This window comes from Lepeophtheirus salmonis, chromosome 8, assembly GCF_016086655.4.
Source record: "Lepeophtheirus salmonis chromosome 8, UVic_Lsal_1.4, whole genome shotgun sequence".
Taxonomy (NCBI): Eukaryota; Metazoa; Arthropoda; class Copepoda; order Siphonostomatoida; family Caligidae; genus Lepeophtheirus; species Lepeophtheirus salmonis.
Genome location: NC_052138.2, coordinates 15,968,308 through 15,982,611, shown reverse-complemented (window position 1 = coordinate 15,982,611; position 14,304 = coordinate 15,968,308). Strand labels below are relative to the sequence as shown.

The window sequence follows — 14,304 nt, the reverse complement described above, 5'->3', positions numbered from 1 at the left end:
TACTCCAATAAATTATTGCATTAAGGATTTAAAGGTGGAGCCTAATGAAAGGGTGTTTCCTTCTTCCTAAAACCCAGGGTCCCCTCTGAGAAAGAAACCGCAAGTTCTTTCTCCCCAATAAAATAGAAATAACCTTGTGAATGCCTTTTTTTCTTAAGGTGAAAAAAGCGTTGAGTTCCCCATACTTATTTTTGACTGTACAAAAGACGACTCCTGAAGGAATGGAAACAAACCTCCTTCATCAAGTTGATTGTCTAAACTCCATTCATCCTCATCAAGGACCTCCTGTGTAATTTTAGAATGAAACTCGTCTAAAACCTGTAAATATTTGCTCCACTTGAATGACAAGTTGAGGAGCTGTCAATGCAGACCATTCTCGGAAGACTCTGATACATTAATATTTAATTTTATAACTCTATGTAATTTATCACTCCAGTATTTCAACTCTAGCTATATATTCATTAATACAGGAATCTATTCAAGTTTCTAGCTAGTAGCTACAATTTTTATTTTCTTGAACGTAGAAATAATAGAAAAATACTACCTCTAGCGGACAAAAAAGTAAATTTTCACCTGTTGATCACTTGGGTTATCGTTTCCCTACTTTGCTTAAAGCTTTATTGACGACTAACTTTTTTTTCACTCTTAACCTCGACCGTTAGGAGGGAAAGGATGCTAGCTTTCTGTATTTTTCTTATTGCTAACTGTTAATTTTTATTTCGATCAGGGATTTTTAACCTTTTTTTTTCCAATTCCCACTTTTTAGCTCTCCAACTCTCAATTTCCTACAACAGCATCAGTTTTTGACAAATTCGATTTTAACACATGCAGTATTTAGTATGTAATTATACGCTTTGCTTTTTTGTGCCATTTTATTGCCCTTAATTTTTGTTAGCATATATTATATTTTTTATTAACACTTATCACATTGAAATAAAATATTTATACACATTAGTTATGTTTTTTTTCTCAATATATTTGCCCCATAAAAAAAAATTGCAACACTAGACGCATACGGGTATGTGCAGGGAAATACAACCAGTAGTGTGCACGCTGCTACACCACTGTGATGATAAACCATGCCTAATAGCCCAGAATACGTTCAGGTTTTCCTCTGCAAAAGCAGCCTTTGCCGTAGAGTCATGAACTAGGTCAAGACACTGGTCATCCATGTATTTTGCCTCCTTCGGGAAGTTGTCCTCTCGAAAACTAAAGAGCTCCCTTGTGAACTCTATCATTAGGTTTGCACTTTTGAATTCAAGAAAATAGTACTAAAACTCATCCAGCAGCCTATTGAGGTAGATGATGGTTTCGTTCTTGAGAACGTCGCTGACACCATCAGCAGTCTCGCTGATTCGCACCAACGTTGAAAATGCCGTTCAACTGCAGGCGAACTTACCTCGCTACATCTCAAGTTTTGAAGCGAAGGCGTTTACTTTGTTTCAATGCCTGATGATATCGGAGTCCACGCCCAGTAGCTTTTGGTTAAGCTCACTCAGGTGACTGAACATCCCCCCGAGAAATGCCATCCTACACTGTAATGCCACAGCGGAAACAAAAGATTTCCGTTCTCCTTTGTTCGTTTCTTCCAAAAACTGTGTAACTTCGGGAAGCAAATGCGCGAGTGGATTTAATATGTACTTCGACATCCAAGGAACTGCAGTGTGGAGCAGCCGTCCTTCCTAGTCAGATTCAATATCCTGGCACAATCGTCGAAATATACAAGTATTGAGGTTGCTCACTTTTACAAAATTTACAAGCCTGGTTGCAGTCTCAAGCGCTTCTTTGAGCAGTTGTGTCATTGTTCTTGATGCGAGCACTTCTCCATGTACGATGCAGTGCATGGACATCCTTTTAAAATTCTCCTGCATTAGTAGTTTTGCAAATCTATACCTTGCAACGAACATATCAGAATCCCCATCTGTACAGACATGGACGAGCTTGCCCCAATCCAATCCTTCTTACTCAAAAAAGGCGTCGACAAACTTCATTACATTGACGACATGGGTTGTTGTTTCGATGGCGGCAAAACAGCAAGCCTTAATACTACTTGATAATGGGAGCTCTGTTAACCCAACCAGGGATGCTGCAGGAGTGAGTTTGCAGACCCTCCGTTGACATTTCTAACACAACGGTATTGTCACTTTCACCAAAAATGAGTTAAAATACATCATATATTTATTGTTTTTGTTATTTAAACAGTCTATAAATGGTTGTGATTTGAAATTTGGTTGAAATTTAAATTGGCAAAATTTTGGAGTAGTGGTTCTTCTGTTCGACCAAGTATTCCCCACTTAGCAACTCTGCTATTCTTCAACAGTGGGGAACTCCTCTCAGGTTAAGAACCACTGTTTTTTAGAAGAGTTATTAATCATTATATACATTAATCGATATTCTTATATGAATATACTGGGTATGAAATGACACGAATTCTAAACAAAGGCAAATGTAATATCTTTTTGAGTTCTAATAAAATTTATCAGTCTTAGGACTGCTGTTTATTCATTATTATTTTCTTCGTTTTTCATGGCGATAACCTCTCCAACACAAAAATATAAGGTGTATTTTGTTGTGAGACGTCGAAGTTTCTGCTTCTTTTCTCCTAATGAATGTTCTTAATGTTGATCAATTGGATTAGAATTAGCTCCTTTTAAGCTGTTAACAATTAACAACAATGATTGAATAACACAGTGAATAAATTCATTTTGTATAAATGAATTCAAGCCAAAAAATAAATTTATCTTTGAATACAGAATCCAGAATTGATCTCAGTCATCTGAATTCTGAAATATTTGGGATTATATTAATTCGGGACTATTATCTTTCAGATTCATTTTTTACTCTTAAAACAATCCCCAAATTAAAAGTAGGATGTTTAAAACTTATATAAAAGTGTTTTTATTGATTCGGTATCTTGTTCTGAACTTTATTTGCATTTTTAGGCTGAAAAATGGCACTCTTCTTTAGACCTTATTACCTTTGCCTGTATTCATAATACATAGTGATTAGGAATATCATATCTTATATTGGGGAAAAATATTCAATGTATAATTTGAAAAAAGATTTATTTAAAAATATGAATCTCCAAGAATTTTTGTATTTTTTTAAGTGATTCAATTTTAAAATTATCTACTCGTGCATAGATTTATTATTTCAATCCTGGTATCGCATTCCCAATAAAGGATCCCACTCTATTCCCTTATAAGTTCTGGTATTTTTATTCGGATGAATTCTATACTATTTTTCTATAGTATATACGCTATGATATTCGGAATAATACATAGTGATGAGGAATATCATATTCCTCATCACTATGTATTATGAATAAGTAATAAGGGTCTAAAGAAGAGTGTCATTTTTCAGCCTAAAAATGGAAATATATCGAGTTTTGAACATGATACAGAATCAATAAAACCACTTTTACATATGTTTTATTAATCCTACTTTTGATTTGAGGATTGTTTTAAGGGCAAAAGTGACTCTGAACGATAATAGTCCCGAATTACTATAATGCCAGATATTTCAGAAATCAGATGACTGAGGGAAAAACTGAGATCAGTTTTGGATTCTGCGCTTATAGATAAATTCGATTATTGTCTTCAATTCATTTGTACAAAATTTCCTATAACCTAATAGACGTTGTACAGGATACGACATAAATTTGTCATAAGAGTAAGTTTCAGAATGAAAAGTATATACGCAATTACATTCGTCATACACACAAGGTAGAGCAAAACAAGTTTGTTTGTTTTTGTCTAAATCCGTATGAGAATAAATCAAAGAGAGAAGTATATGTTGGTAAGTTTTATAGACGACATAATATCTGCTGACAGTAGAGATCAAGTTATTAAAACTGTAGACCGTTTTCACTGACCTCATAAATTGCATCATAATAAAGGCTCAAAGTAGATATGTTTATTACACAATATGGACAAATTTCAAATAAACCTTGATAAAACACCATTCAATGGCTATATGAATAATGAAAACCAATACTTAAATTGAATACAACTTGATGCCAATGACAAAATCAAAGTAATATGTACTGAAAATCCCTATGAAATGTTTTAATTTGTACAAGTATCTTTTTATTTCGACGAGAAGCGTATATAATTTTTTCCATTGTAACAGTTAATTTTTATCTACAATATGGAAATAAATATTGTATAACATATATTTAATACATTTTAAGGACAGCTATATTATAAACAGGGGGTCCGCAAGGATTAAGGAATGTCTGCTTTTTACTAGAAAATGTAATATTTGATTTTTTTATTTAAAAAAATTTAATCTTTTGTGAACAGTTGTGAATTTTTAAAAATTTTTGAGAATAGTTATGAATTTTTTAAATTTTTTATTTGTAATTTTTTGTGAATAGCTATAGAAAAAATTAAATTTGAAATACTAAATTTTTAGAAAAATGGGGGGGGATCTACATCCCACTGCAATTTAAGTTTGCTTTTTACATTGATATCTTATAAATTAACCCAAGGAAGTCTATACGTATGCTCACGATTATTTCGACAATTTTCACATCCCTAATTAAAATATTTCATTCCATATAATAATTTGCATGGGTTTTTTTCTTGAGCCTGGTCAGGCTAAGACGGGGGGGGAGGGGTCATATAAGGGGGCTTATACTAAACCCAAAATCCGTTTTTTGCAGCTCTAGCAGTATAAATAGAGGGTTCAGTTATAAATCAAAAAGTGATTGGTGTTTTTAAAAAACAACTACACTAAATTTATTCAAAATCAAAAAAAGTTATGGCAAACAAAAAAATCGGCAAAAATTGCAATTTCGAGTTTTCCAGGTTCAAAAAAATGAACTTCCAATGAAATATTGGATGAGTAAATAGAATAAAGTCTATAAAAATTTATCTGCAAATTCATTTGCATATAAATTTTACTCATAAAAATTGATGTTAAACTGAAATATCTGTCTTTTTCAATTTTTGTCATTTTTATCTCTTTTTTTTCATCAAACTTCAATTTTCCATTTTTAAGAAGAAAGGCCACAAAATGATAGTAATTTAAACTCTATTTACAGAGTATTTTCAATTTACTAAACATTTTATTATATAATTTTTGCAATATTTGCGAAATTGAACCAGTTATCGCGGTTAATTTTTTTGAAAACATTCTTTTCCATAAATAATTTTTTTCGTAGGTTTGTGTTTCTCCTTATAAAAACAATAAATACTCTTGACTATTTTTTTGCAAAATTAGTGCAAATAAGTTTTTTTTCGATTTTCTTCTGAAATTTCGATTTGGTAATTTTTTGACAAAAACGAAAAATGGACTTCTCATCTAGACAATTTTTTTGATGCATATTTGTTGATTTGTTATTTGAAGTTTATATCAATATTCTTTTTTAATTCATATATTAAGCTTATAGAGTAAGAGTATTTGATATAGTATGAATAGTATAAACTTTCTACAACTTCTTGCTCCATCGTTATTATCATAGTAAGAAAATTAGAATTATCAGGATCTTTCTCGACAACAACGAAAAATTCATTTTACATTTATTTGTATATATAGCATATAGAAGTATTTTCTGAATAATTTTGACCATTCTCAATGCTATTTCCTGCTCCCTCCTTGGCCCGAGCAACGCCGGGTAAACCTTTGTTAGTAATATATAAAGTGCTATTAGCGAAAAAGAATTGAGTACTATTATAAATTATAATATACCTAAGGCAGGTAACCAGCATATACTTTTTTTAATGTATGCTCACGAAGATTTTGACAATTTTCTCATTCCTAGTATTAATATTTCATTCCATATAGTATATATATATATTATGTAAATCTATGGCCTAAGTACATCATATTCATGTATAGAGTAAGAATAAGTACGTCTCAAAAATCATCACCATTTCTTGGGTTTTATGAAATAAATAAAACACAATATATATATTAATTAATTAATAAATATTTTCATTCTAATAACTTTTTTTAACTATATGTATGTTTACGGATTAGCAATTAACGCAAAAATAATAGTATTTAACAATAATAGTATATATTAATATAATTATCAGTAATTTGTTGTTTAAACGTCGATGAATGATACAAAGATATAGTTTGTTCTTCTTTAACATTGGCAATTAATAAATGGTCATTTAAAGAAAAGTATGTAATGAACGACTTGATAATTAATTAATAAATGACTGACTGAGAACATCATTATTTTTTTCTTCTTCTTTGCATTCATTTCTTATAACAAACAAAAATAAAATCAATCTTCTAAAATATATGTAATATGTATAATAATATATAAACAGGAATTTATAACAAAAGTTTTTACTTTAAGACAAGCAAAACATAATAATATAATATATATAAATATTTTAAACGTTATATACCTATAATAATAATTTAAATATGAAGTGATCCAAGGGAGGGTTTGGGGAGAGGGAGTGGGCCGGGAGTGAATTTGGCTAGGAATTGTACGATTCTTACCACTTAATCTCATAAGTACACTGATCCTCCTACATCATTCATTTCGAAGTAGATTCTTGTTAGATATGTATAATTTGAGAGATGGGTTGTAGCTTACATAGATGATTGACGTATAAATGTATGTATGATGGGGACAAGGAGATACATTATATCTTAAAAACTTATATGTATGATGCATTTAGTTTTAAAATTAAGTATTGCTGAAAACTAATGTCACTTAAAAATAAAAATAAAACAATAAAATATTAGTAATAATAGAAATGATAGTGTTTTTTAAGAATTCTTGTTTCCAACTTGAAAGCTGATATGGGAAAGAGGGGGAGGGAAGGAGTGTAGGGCTTGGTGTACGGGTTAGAACTCGTCATTCGATCCTGTCCTCATGATAATACACATCAAATACATAATTAATTAATTATTTACCTTTCACATTTATTCTTTAAGTACTTACGTTCTTTGGTTTGGTTTAAATAAAAAAATTAAAAGTATGTATGGCAACAAAACAACCTAACATGCAATGTTGTATTAAAGACTAGAAATAACAGTTTATGAATACTAATAGGAATATAATATAATATAATAATGATATCCATATATCCTCATTTTTATCATTCAAATAAGTACAAGGCTACACATAAATTGTTAAAGAACAGAAATAAATAAAAATTCTGTCTCAGAAGACCCCTTGCGTTATCGAAAATAAAAATAAATCATTATAATTATTATCAAAGTAAGAGTGTAAGAGAGAGATAAAATAAAAGTTCTTACTTAAAAATAAACAAAAAATAGATAAACATTCTTATCAGCAGTAATAAAAATATCAATACAACTTTTTTAACAATAACTTTTCTTTCCATAAAAAGATTGTGTGTATTCACCACCAACAACACACTGTCCTCTCAAGCAAATTCAGTTTATTAACGACCTTTTACATTTGGTACCACCTTTTGTTCTGATAGGCAAGTTTAAGTTTTTGAGCATTCGCAGCATAGTTCTTGGCTTCATTAGCCATTTGCTCGGTACGATCCTCCAATTCATTTAGCTTTTGGCCTCTCTCTAACATGGCCATCTTTGCTTTTGAAACTTCATTGGTTGCTGAAACTGACTTACTCAAAGAATTCTGCATTGCTGTGCCTGGGATATGCTTTGCAACGCCTGAAAGAGGCTTTCCTGAAGTTTCTCCGAATAGTTCATCTCTATCACAAGGTTTGGGGCCTCCTCCAAACAGCCCCTTGAAAAAGTTTTGCTTTGGTGGATCAGGTGTAGGAACCCCTTCACGGAAAAGATTGCCCTTCAACTCGGGCAACTGACGCATGAAATCAGCACTTACGGTAAATTTTTGACACTCCGTAGGATTTCTAAAATATAGCCCATGACCATAATTTCCAAAACAAAGCGTGTGAGAGACTCTTTTGGTACAGCTCTCAATCCCCACTGGAATAAGCGAATCATCTAGCATGGGCCGGATTGAAGGAACAGTATATGTCTTGACTCGACCATCCGTTGTATAAGCAATTAACACAGGATTAAATTTAGAACCGCCAAAATTGACAACTTCAACAGAAGTGACAGAAGAAGATTCATTGATTGTTTGAGAATACATGGTTCGCTGTGATGGAAGTGAAAATGCAGAAGCTGATTTATCAGAACAAGCTACCAGAATTTGACGATCAGGCTTCATAGACTCATCCCCATGACTATTAGGTTCAGTTGTAGCCGGCTTCATGACATTGACTCGCTCAATTTCTTGAGATGATGAACAATCCAAGAATGTAAAATTCAACGCAGAGCCTCGGATTCGATACACAGTACCAGAAGGGCTCACAACAACAGGTTCTTCCAATCTTCTAGTCCCATCATCATTTATTTCTCCTTGCCCATCATCAAGAATAGGCTCATCATCACTATTACTAGGTAAATTAACAATTACAACAATAACAGATCCAAGACTTGTACCAACATAAAGACAAGGATTATAAGCAAAGTTATTTTTTGTAGGAAAAGATTCAGAGAATGAGACAGCAGTTACTCCTTCAACTGTGATGACAGAGTTATCCAAGGAATTGATCGAAGAAGATTTTGAAAGAGAAGAATCATCGGCGGAACTACCAGTCTTAATGAGTCTTTTACAATCTGGAGATCTAACACGAGAGAGAGCCGATGATTTATCCCCATTATAATTATTGGAAACTGTAGAAGGTTGACTATTAGAGATATCACTCGGGACTACTTGACTATAATTGCTCAAATCTACTCGTGTGATGAAATCATCTTTGCACGGAGAGGGATCCACAGGTCTAGGTGACTTTGGCGCCCGATGAAATGGATCTTGACTCCCATATAAATCTGATGTTCCCATATTAAGAAGACAAACATTTTGAATCACATCAACAATGACGAGTCCGGAGTTATTGCCATATGCAACTAAGCCATACGCAGAGCTCACAGTAATACAGTTAATAGGAGAGGGCGGTTCACCATTAACCCAAGGAGTGAGGCAAATGAGTTCCGGATGATATCCAATCCCTGACTTTCGTTGTCCCTGACGCACTCGAAGAGGAGAAAAGAATTCGTGTAGGGGCTTATCAAAGTTAAAACCCTCCACAGGATCCGCATAGCTCGAGGATTGACTAGCTACGTTTAATAGAGGACGAGGAGGAAATTCAAAATGCTGTGTAAGAGTAGGTGGAGAAGATTCAGGGACTTTTGGTTCTGGTCTTGATGCTGACACTTCATATATTATAGGAATCTCCAAAGATATTGTATCCGTCTGAGTATCTTTTTTACGAAATTTAAAGACAATGATATGAGCGGCTGAGCCAGATACTATCAGGATTTTGCTTTCAGGACAAAGACGAATATTATTGATTGCATAGGGATCATCATCTAAGCCCTCTACAGCTCCTCCACCATTTTTCTTGACTTTTTCAAAATATTTTGCAGTTTTGATTCTGAAATACAAATTTATAATTGTTTTAATATAATAATGATTAATGCCACAGTTTCTAGGTCATACAGAATATTAAGCAAAATTTAAAATATGTATATACGATCATTAAATATTAGAATAGTATACTATTTTATTTTATTTTTATCAAAAAGGAACAGAAAATGTTAATACGATGTATGTGGTTGATAGGGAAGAATTTGTAGACTATATTGTAGGCAGAAAAATAATCACTTCCAAGATTTTAATCCATAGAAAGAAGTAAAAATTATTTCAAATTAAGGAAAGTTATTATCAACATGTTATGAATCATATAAACTATTGGGGTTTAAATAAATATAAGGATGTTGTATTATATTGAATGAAAACTTTATACAACATAATAATGATCATATGTCCCAATGTTACAATTGATAAATATGTTTTAGTCAAATGCTTTCTCTTAAAAACAATATAATATTATGCAGACAGATTTTCAATGAGAGGAAAGAGAAAAGTAGTATAATTAATTTGAAAGTAAAAGAGAGAATAAATTAGGAAAAGATGGATAAATTGAGTCATACTCAATCAATGTAAAGTACTTTGCACATTAGTTCATAATAATTAATAGATATCTCTCTAAATCATTATATTTAAGGGTACGGGGGGGGGCGAATAAATAATGTTGCAAATTAAGTATGTATATTATGATATTGAAAATTTACCTATAAAGACTTTGCATCGACGAAGATGAGGAGTCCCAAAAACGTACACTTCCATCAGCATGTCCAGTTATTACAAGTTCGGCATAAGAGCAAGACTCCGTATTAGTATCTATGCCACCACTTACTGGCCACTCAAAGTTTGAGAAACTACGATTAGAATTTGATGCTCCCACACGATAGAGGCATGGAATGAAATCTGAGGGAACATCAACAATGTAATGACAAGACGTAACAGGGCTTTCGTTAAAATTCATAGCATAAGGGTTTTCAAAACATGGAAAACCGGGAGTTTTACAATCTATAGCAACAACATCATTAGTTAGCATAGCAATAATGGCCTCAGGTTCGTTATAGTCAGACCTATAACAAGAATCTGTTACAATTATAAAATCAATGACACAATATTCCATTTCTAATAGAGTAGTGGTTTTCCCTTGAAGAACAGTTACACTTGGAGTAACTCCAGTGACATCTGAAGGAAGTCCACCAGAAAAAACAAAATATGACTCGGAAGTTGAACGTCTCACTCTCCAATAAACTTTATCAATAGGGTCACAAGGACACATTTTCCCACTTTCTTTGTCCTTCTTCGCATGAGGAAATATAACTGAAGTGGGCTTTGTATGATTACAGGAGGCAATCGACCCAGGAGCTTTAACATTCCAGGTAACAAGACTCCCATCACCGTGCGATGACACAAATTGTCGACCATCCATATGCCACGACATATTGTATAGCTTTCCACCTGCATAGCGATATCTTGATTCCCCATTCTTTGATGGAAAATCAAAAATAACCATGAGACCAGAATCAAATCCCACTAAGATCTTTGACGGATCCGCAGGGTTAACATTGATGATAATAATAGAGCCTGGTTGGGCAGTCGAAAGAGGATCCATAAACTTATTCCATGGAATTGAATAGCCACTTAAAGAAAATGATTCTATACTCAGTACATGTAGAGTCCCCTTTTCAGTTCCAATATAAACAAACTTATCCTGTTGATTGTAAAAGGTAAGACATATTTCAAATAATGTAACTTGAAAATAATTTAGCATATTTTTTTATCAATAAATCAATTAGATTGAACCGAGGGAATAAGATGTTATATTATGTTATTGCACATATTATCGTATATAATTACTATGAATTTCTTCATAGATATATATTTCCAATCCGTTTTAACTATCAACTAGGATAAATAGAGAATATACGTAAGTGGCAAACTTCATTGAACACATGATGTATTTTGCAAATGTTCTACATACATAAGGTAGATTCTTTCTTAATACGTCTTTGATTATTTTAATTTTCTTAACTTTTATCACATTAAATCGAAGTTTCATAAATAAGTATACACATCATAATATCATAAATGTATTATAATTTTTCGTGTAATCTTAGGGGGGGGGGAGAAGGAAAAATAAAAACAATTTTGATCATTTTTCCGAGCCATAAAAGAATCAGGCAGGATCATTTTGATTTAATAATTAAGTATGGATATATTCATCACCTCAGAATCCTAAGACATGATTTATCAATATGTATATATATACATAAATATTTTGTAGGTATAAAAAAGATAATGCAAAACTGTTGTCTAACGATTATATCAATACACACAATAAAACAGATGTCAAACACCACACTAGTCTTCTCTCCCACCTCTTATAAAGTACAGAAAACAGATGTATATCAATATATACATTACAAAAGACCACTTTGAGAGTAGTAAGAACTGTTAATAATATGGTAAAAAAAATATATTGTTACTCTTTGAATCAAGAAAAGTAAATATATGAGTATAGAGACTCAATAGAATAATAGAAGTGACAAGACTTTTAAATACTTTCCTGAAAATCTGAAAATACAGTGGATATGCTCTCCTTTTGAAGACGAATAGACTGAAGGAGCTCCGGTGTTTTCTTTTTAAAGTCCCACAGATTGAGACGATCATCTGTCGTAGTTGTGAGGAGCTTTCCACTGTTAACTAAGAATAGTATTTGTAGCACACCTGGACCATTTTCATGGAATATTTCTGAATCAATCCCAGGTTTCCCATATATCTTAACGACTCCAGAGCGATTTCCAATTGCCATAAGTTTTTGTACTGAATCATAAGCCATAGAAAGAGGTTTGAAAGGGAATCCATGGCGTAGAGTAGGTTGAAGTGTAAATTGCTCAGGAGTGAGGGATTCTATGATCTCTTTTTCAAGTCTAACTGGACCCGGAGAGCCACTTGACATTGTTCCAGAGGGAGTGGGGGGTGTGTTCACACTTAGACGAATATTGTCTATGACACCTTTGATGGATACAAACTTTTTCATTTTGTGCTGCTTGAACTCGGATTTGTGTTGAAGTTTTATTAACAAGATTTTATCCCAAGTGAGTTTCTTGAACGGATTTCTCTCTCAAAGATGTAGTAGTAGCAGTAGCATCACACAATGAGATTGAAGTTGGTTCTTACATGTTTAGAAAAGTGTTGCTCCTGGCTAAGTAGGTAGTAGTTATGTACACTTGTTATTGTCTGGATCCTCCCTCTGGAGTAAAAAAAGAGGAGGACGAGTTGTGGGGAAATGAGGAATGCTAACTCTGTAAAATACAATGGAATGGTGAGTTTAATAATAGTAATAATAACAATAATTAGTTCTGATGATCATAGGAATAATGTCTCTGCTCTCTCTCTCTCTCTCTTTATTTATCTGAATCCATACACACATCACACACGCCTCCCACTACTAAGCTAAATAACTTGTACATATACAATAATGGAGAATAATAATGATACGGGCTCTCCTTTCAGATTTCATTTCATTTCTTTGCCCTTTCTCTCCTAGAGAAACACTGGGGAAAAAGAGGCTGAAAAAGGCTTTGAAAACTCGAAAAGAAAGGACTCTTCTTCCTCTTTCGGCCCTCTCAGTCTCTACTCACTACTTCTCTTCACTCCTTACTTCTCTCCTCTCACTCCCTCATACTAGCATACACTTTTTTTTTGCTCATTTATCGAGCCCAATTGGCAATCGGATTTCACCTCAGCTCAAGAGTCAACACTTTGAAAAAGAAAAACCAACAAGTTCCATCACAACTCACATCTGACATCCCTCTCACTTCTCTGTGTATAACGATATCATCTTGCAATTTGATGCAAGAAGATTGATTTATAATATTTAATTAATATATATATATATACCAACAAATTGAATGGTTTGTCCAAGGAGTGACGATGACAATAAATGAAATAAAAGGACGGGAAAGGGCTTTGGCTTCTTAAAAAAATAATTACTTACTCTCTCAAACTAGACGTTATACTACAGTAGTAAGTAGTAACTAAGAACAATTACAAGTAGGAGGAAAAGAGTTTATCATTTAAGTGTGTACAATATGCTTCAACAACGGCAGGAGTTCCAAGATGATTGAGTGAGGTGCTGCTAGTAGTAGGGTAGGGATGCCCGGCCAGGAATCCTGAGGATATGTACTTAGAAGTAAATAATTGTATTTACAAGACAACAGAATCGGGCGTGCATCTGCTATTAAGTATTATCTAAGAGCCCTTTTTCTTTGCTTCTTCCCCCTTCTTTCTCTCTTACTCTCGTCTCTAGCTCACTTAAGACTCTGTAATGCTAATAGAACATCCACAAAAGGTAGGTTGCCGGGATTGAGATTGGATGTTAGCAGCAGGAGAACCTCTACTCCACCATTTCTTTTTTCTCTCACTCTGTACTCTTAACAGAAATATTGTGCCTTAAATCTACCTTTTCTTCTTAAGTAAAGTAACTAAGAACGTGTTATTACGTCAACAAACGTAACAGGTGGATTTTAAGCCATGTTGCTGCCGTTATGCACTGCCCAAACCATTTTGATGAATAACGTTCTTTAATATTCCTATGTTGGATTACGTCCTACGATTATAGCAGTTTCTTAAAGAAACGATTAATTATTAACCCCTCATGACTGATGATGCATTTGAGGGATATATAAATTCTGAACATTATTGTAATAGTGGTATGAGGAAGCACTTTCATTTCAAGCCCAGAAAAGTTTGAAGGAGTTCAAAGTTTTGGCGGATATAATCAAATGTAAATAAAATTAACTGGAGCCTTTAAATAAATTAAGTATCGATAATGTGGGAAAGAAGGTCCTACTTAAGTAGAATAAATTACCCATCAATTTTAGTAAAGAAGGCTATCCAAC

At 33.0% G+C, this 14,304-nt stretch overlaps 2 protein-coding genes and 2 long non-coding RNA genes across 5 annotated transcripts; 1 reads left to right on the top strand and 3 right to left on the bottom strand.

Annotated features, from left to right (window-relative positions):
- The first annotated feature begins 1,090 nt into the window (after positions 1 to 1,090).
- LOC121123161 (uncharacterized) lies at positions 1,091 to 2,508 on the top strand. The gene is made up of 2 exons (XR_005865923.2): positions 1,091 to 2,134; positions 2,203 to 2,508. It is a non-coding gene; the product is annotated as an uncharacterized lncRNA (long non-coding RNA).
- Positions 2,509 to 6,006: 3,498 nt separating this feature from the next.
- On the bottom strand, positions 6,007 to 6,503 carry LOC139906185 (uncharacterized). Its single transcript, XR_011781536.1, has 2 exons — positions 6,369 to 6,503; positions 6,007 to 6,219 (listed from the first exon to the last, which is right to left on the bottom strand). It is a non-coding gene; the product is annotated as an uncharacterized lncRNA (long non-coding RNA).
- Positions 6,504 to 7,007: 504 nt separating this feature from the next.
- Positions 7,008 to 13,613, bottom strand: LOC121123009 (syntaxin-binding protein tomosyn). 2 transcript variants are annotated; one of them, XM_071890538.1, is made up of 3 exons: positions 13,401 to 13,613; positions 10,114 to 11,111; positions 7,008 to 9,413 (listed from the first exon to the last, which is right to left on the bottom strand). In XM_071890538.1, the coding sequence occupies exons 2-3, from the start codon at positions 11,010 to 11,012 to the stop codon at positions 7,391 to 7,393; spliced, it is 2,922 nt and encodes a 973-aa protein (XP_071746639.1). In that variant the 5' UTR covers positions 11,013 to 11,111; positions 13,401 to 13,613; the 3' UTR covers positions 7,008 to 7,390. The 2 variants fall into 2 exon arrangements, with proteins under 2 accessions (XP_071746639.1, XP_040574021.2); XM_040718087.2 differs by lacking the exon at positions 13,401 to 13,613 and having other exon boundaries at positions 10,114 to 11,724.
- On the bottom strand, positions 11,862 to 12,440 carry LOC139906184 (syntaxin-binding protein 5-like). The gene has a single exon (XM_071890540.1). It carries the CDS (start codon positions 12,438 to 12,440, stop codon positions 11,955 to 11,957), a length of 486 nt encoding a protein of 161 aa, XP_071746641.1. The 3' UTR covers positions 11,862 to 11,954.
- Positions 13,614 to 14,304: the final 691 nt, after the last annotated feature.

Excerpts from the sequence above, each read along its gene's own strand:
- LOC139906184 (XM_071890540.1), bottom strand. The coding sequence starts at position 12,440 with ATGAAAAAGTTTGTATCCATCAAAGGTGTCATAGACAATATTCGTCTA.
- LOC121123009 (XM_040718087.2), bottom strand. The coding sequence starts at position 11,171 with ATGCTAAATTATTTTCAAGTTACATTATTTGAAATATGTCTTACCTTT. Across the intron at positions 9,414-10,113 it reads TCGATGCAAAGTCTTTATAG|AATCAAAACTGCAAAATATT; the intron begins GTAAATTTTCAA and ends TTTGTATTTCAG.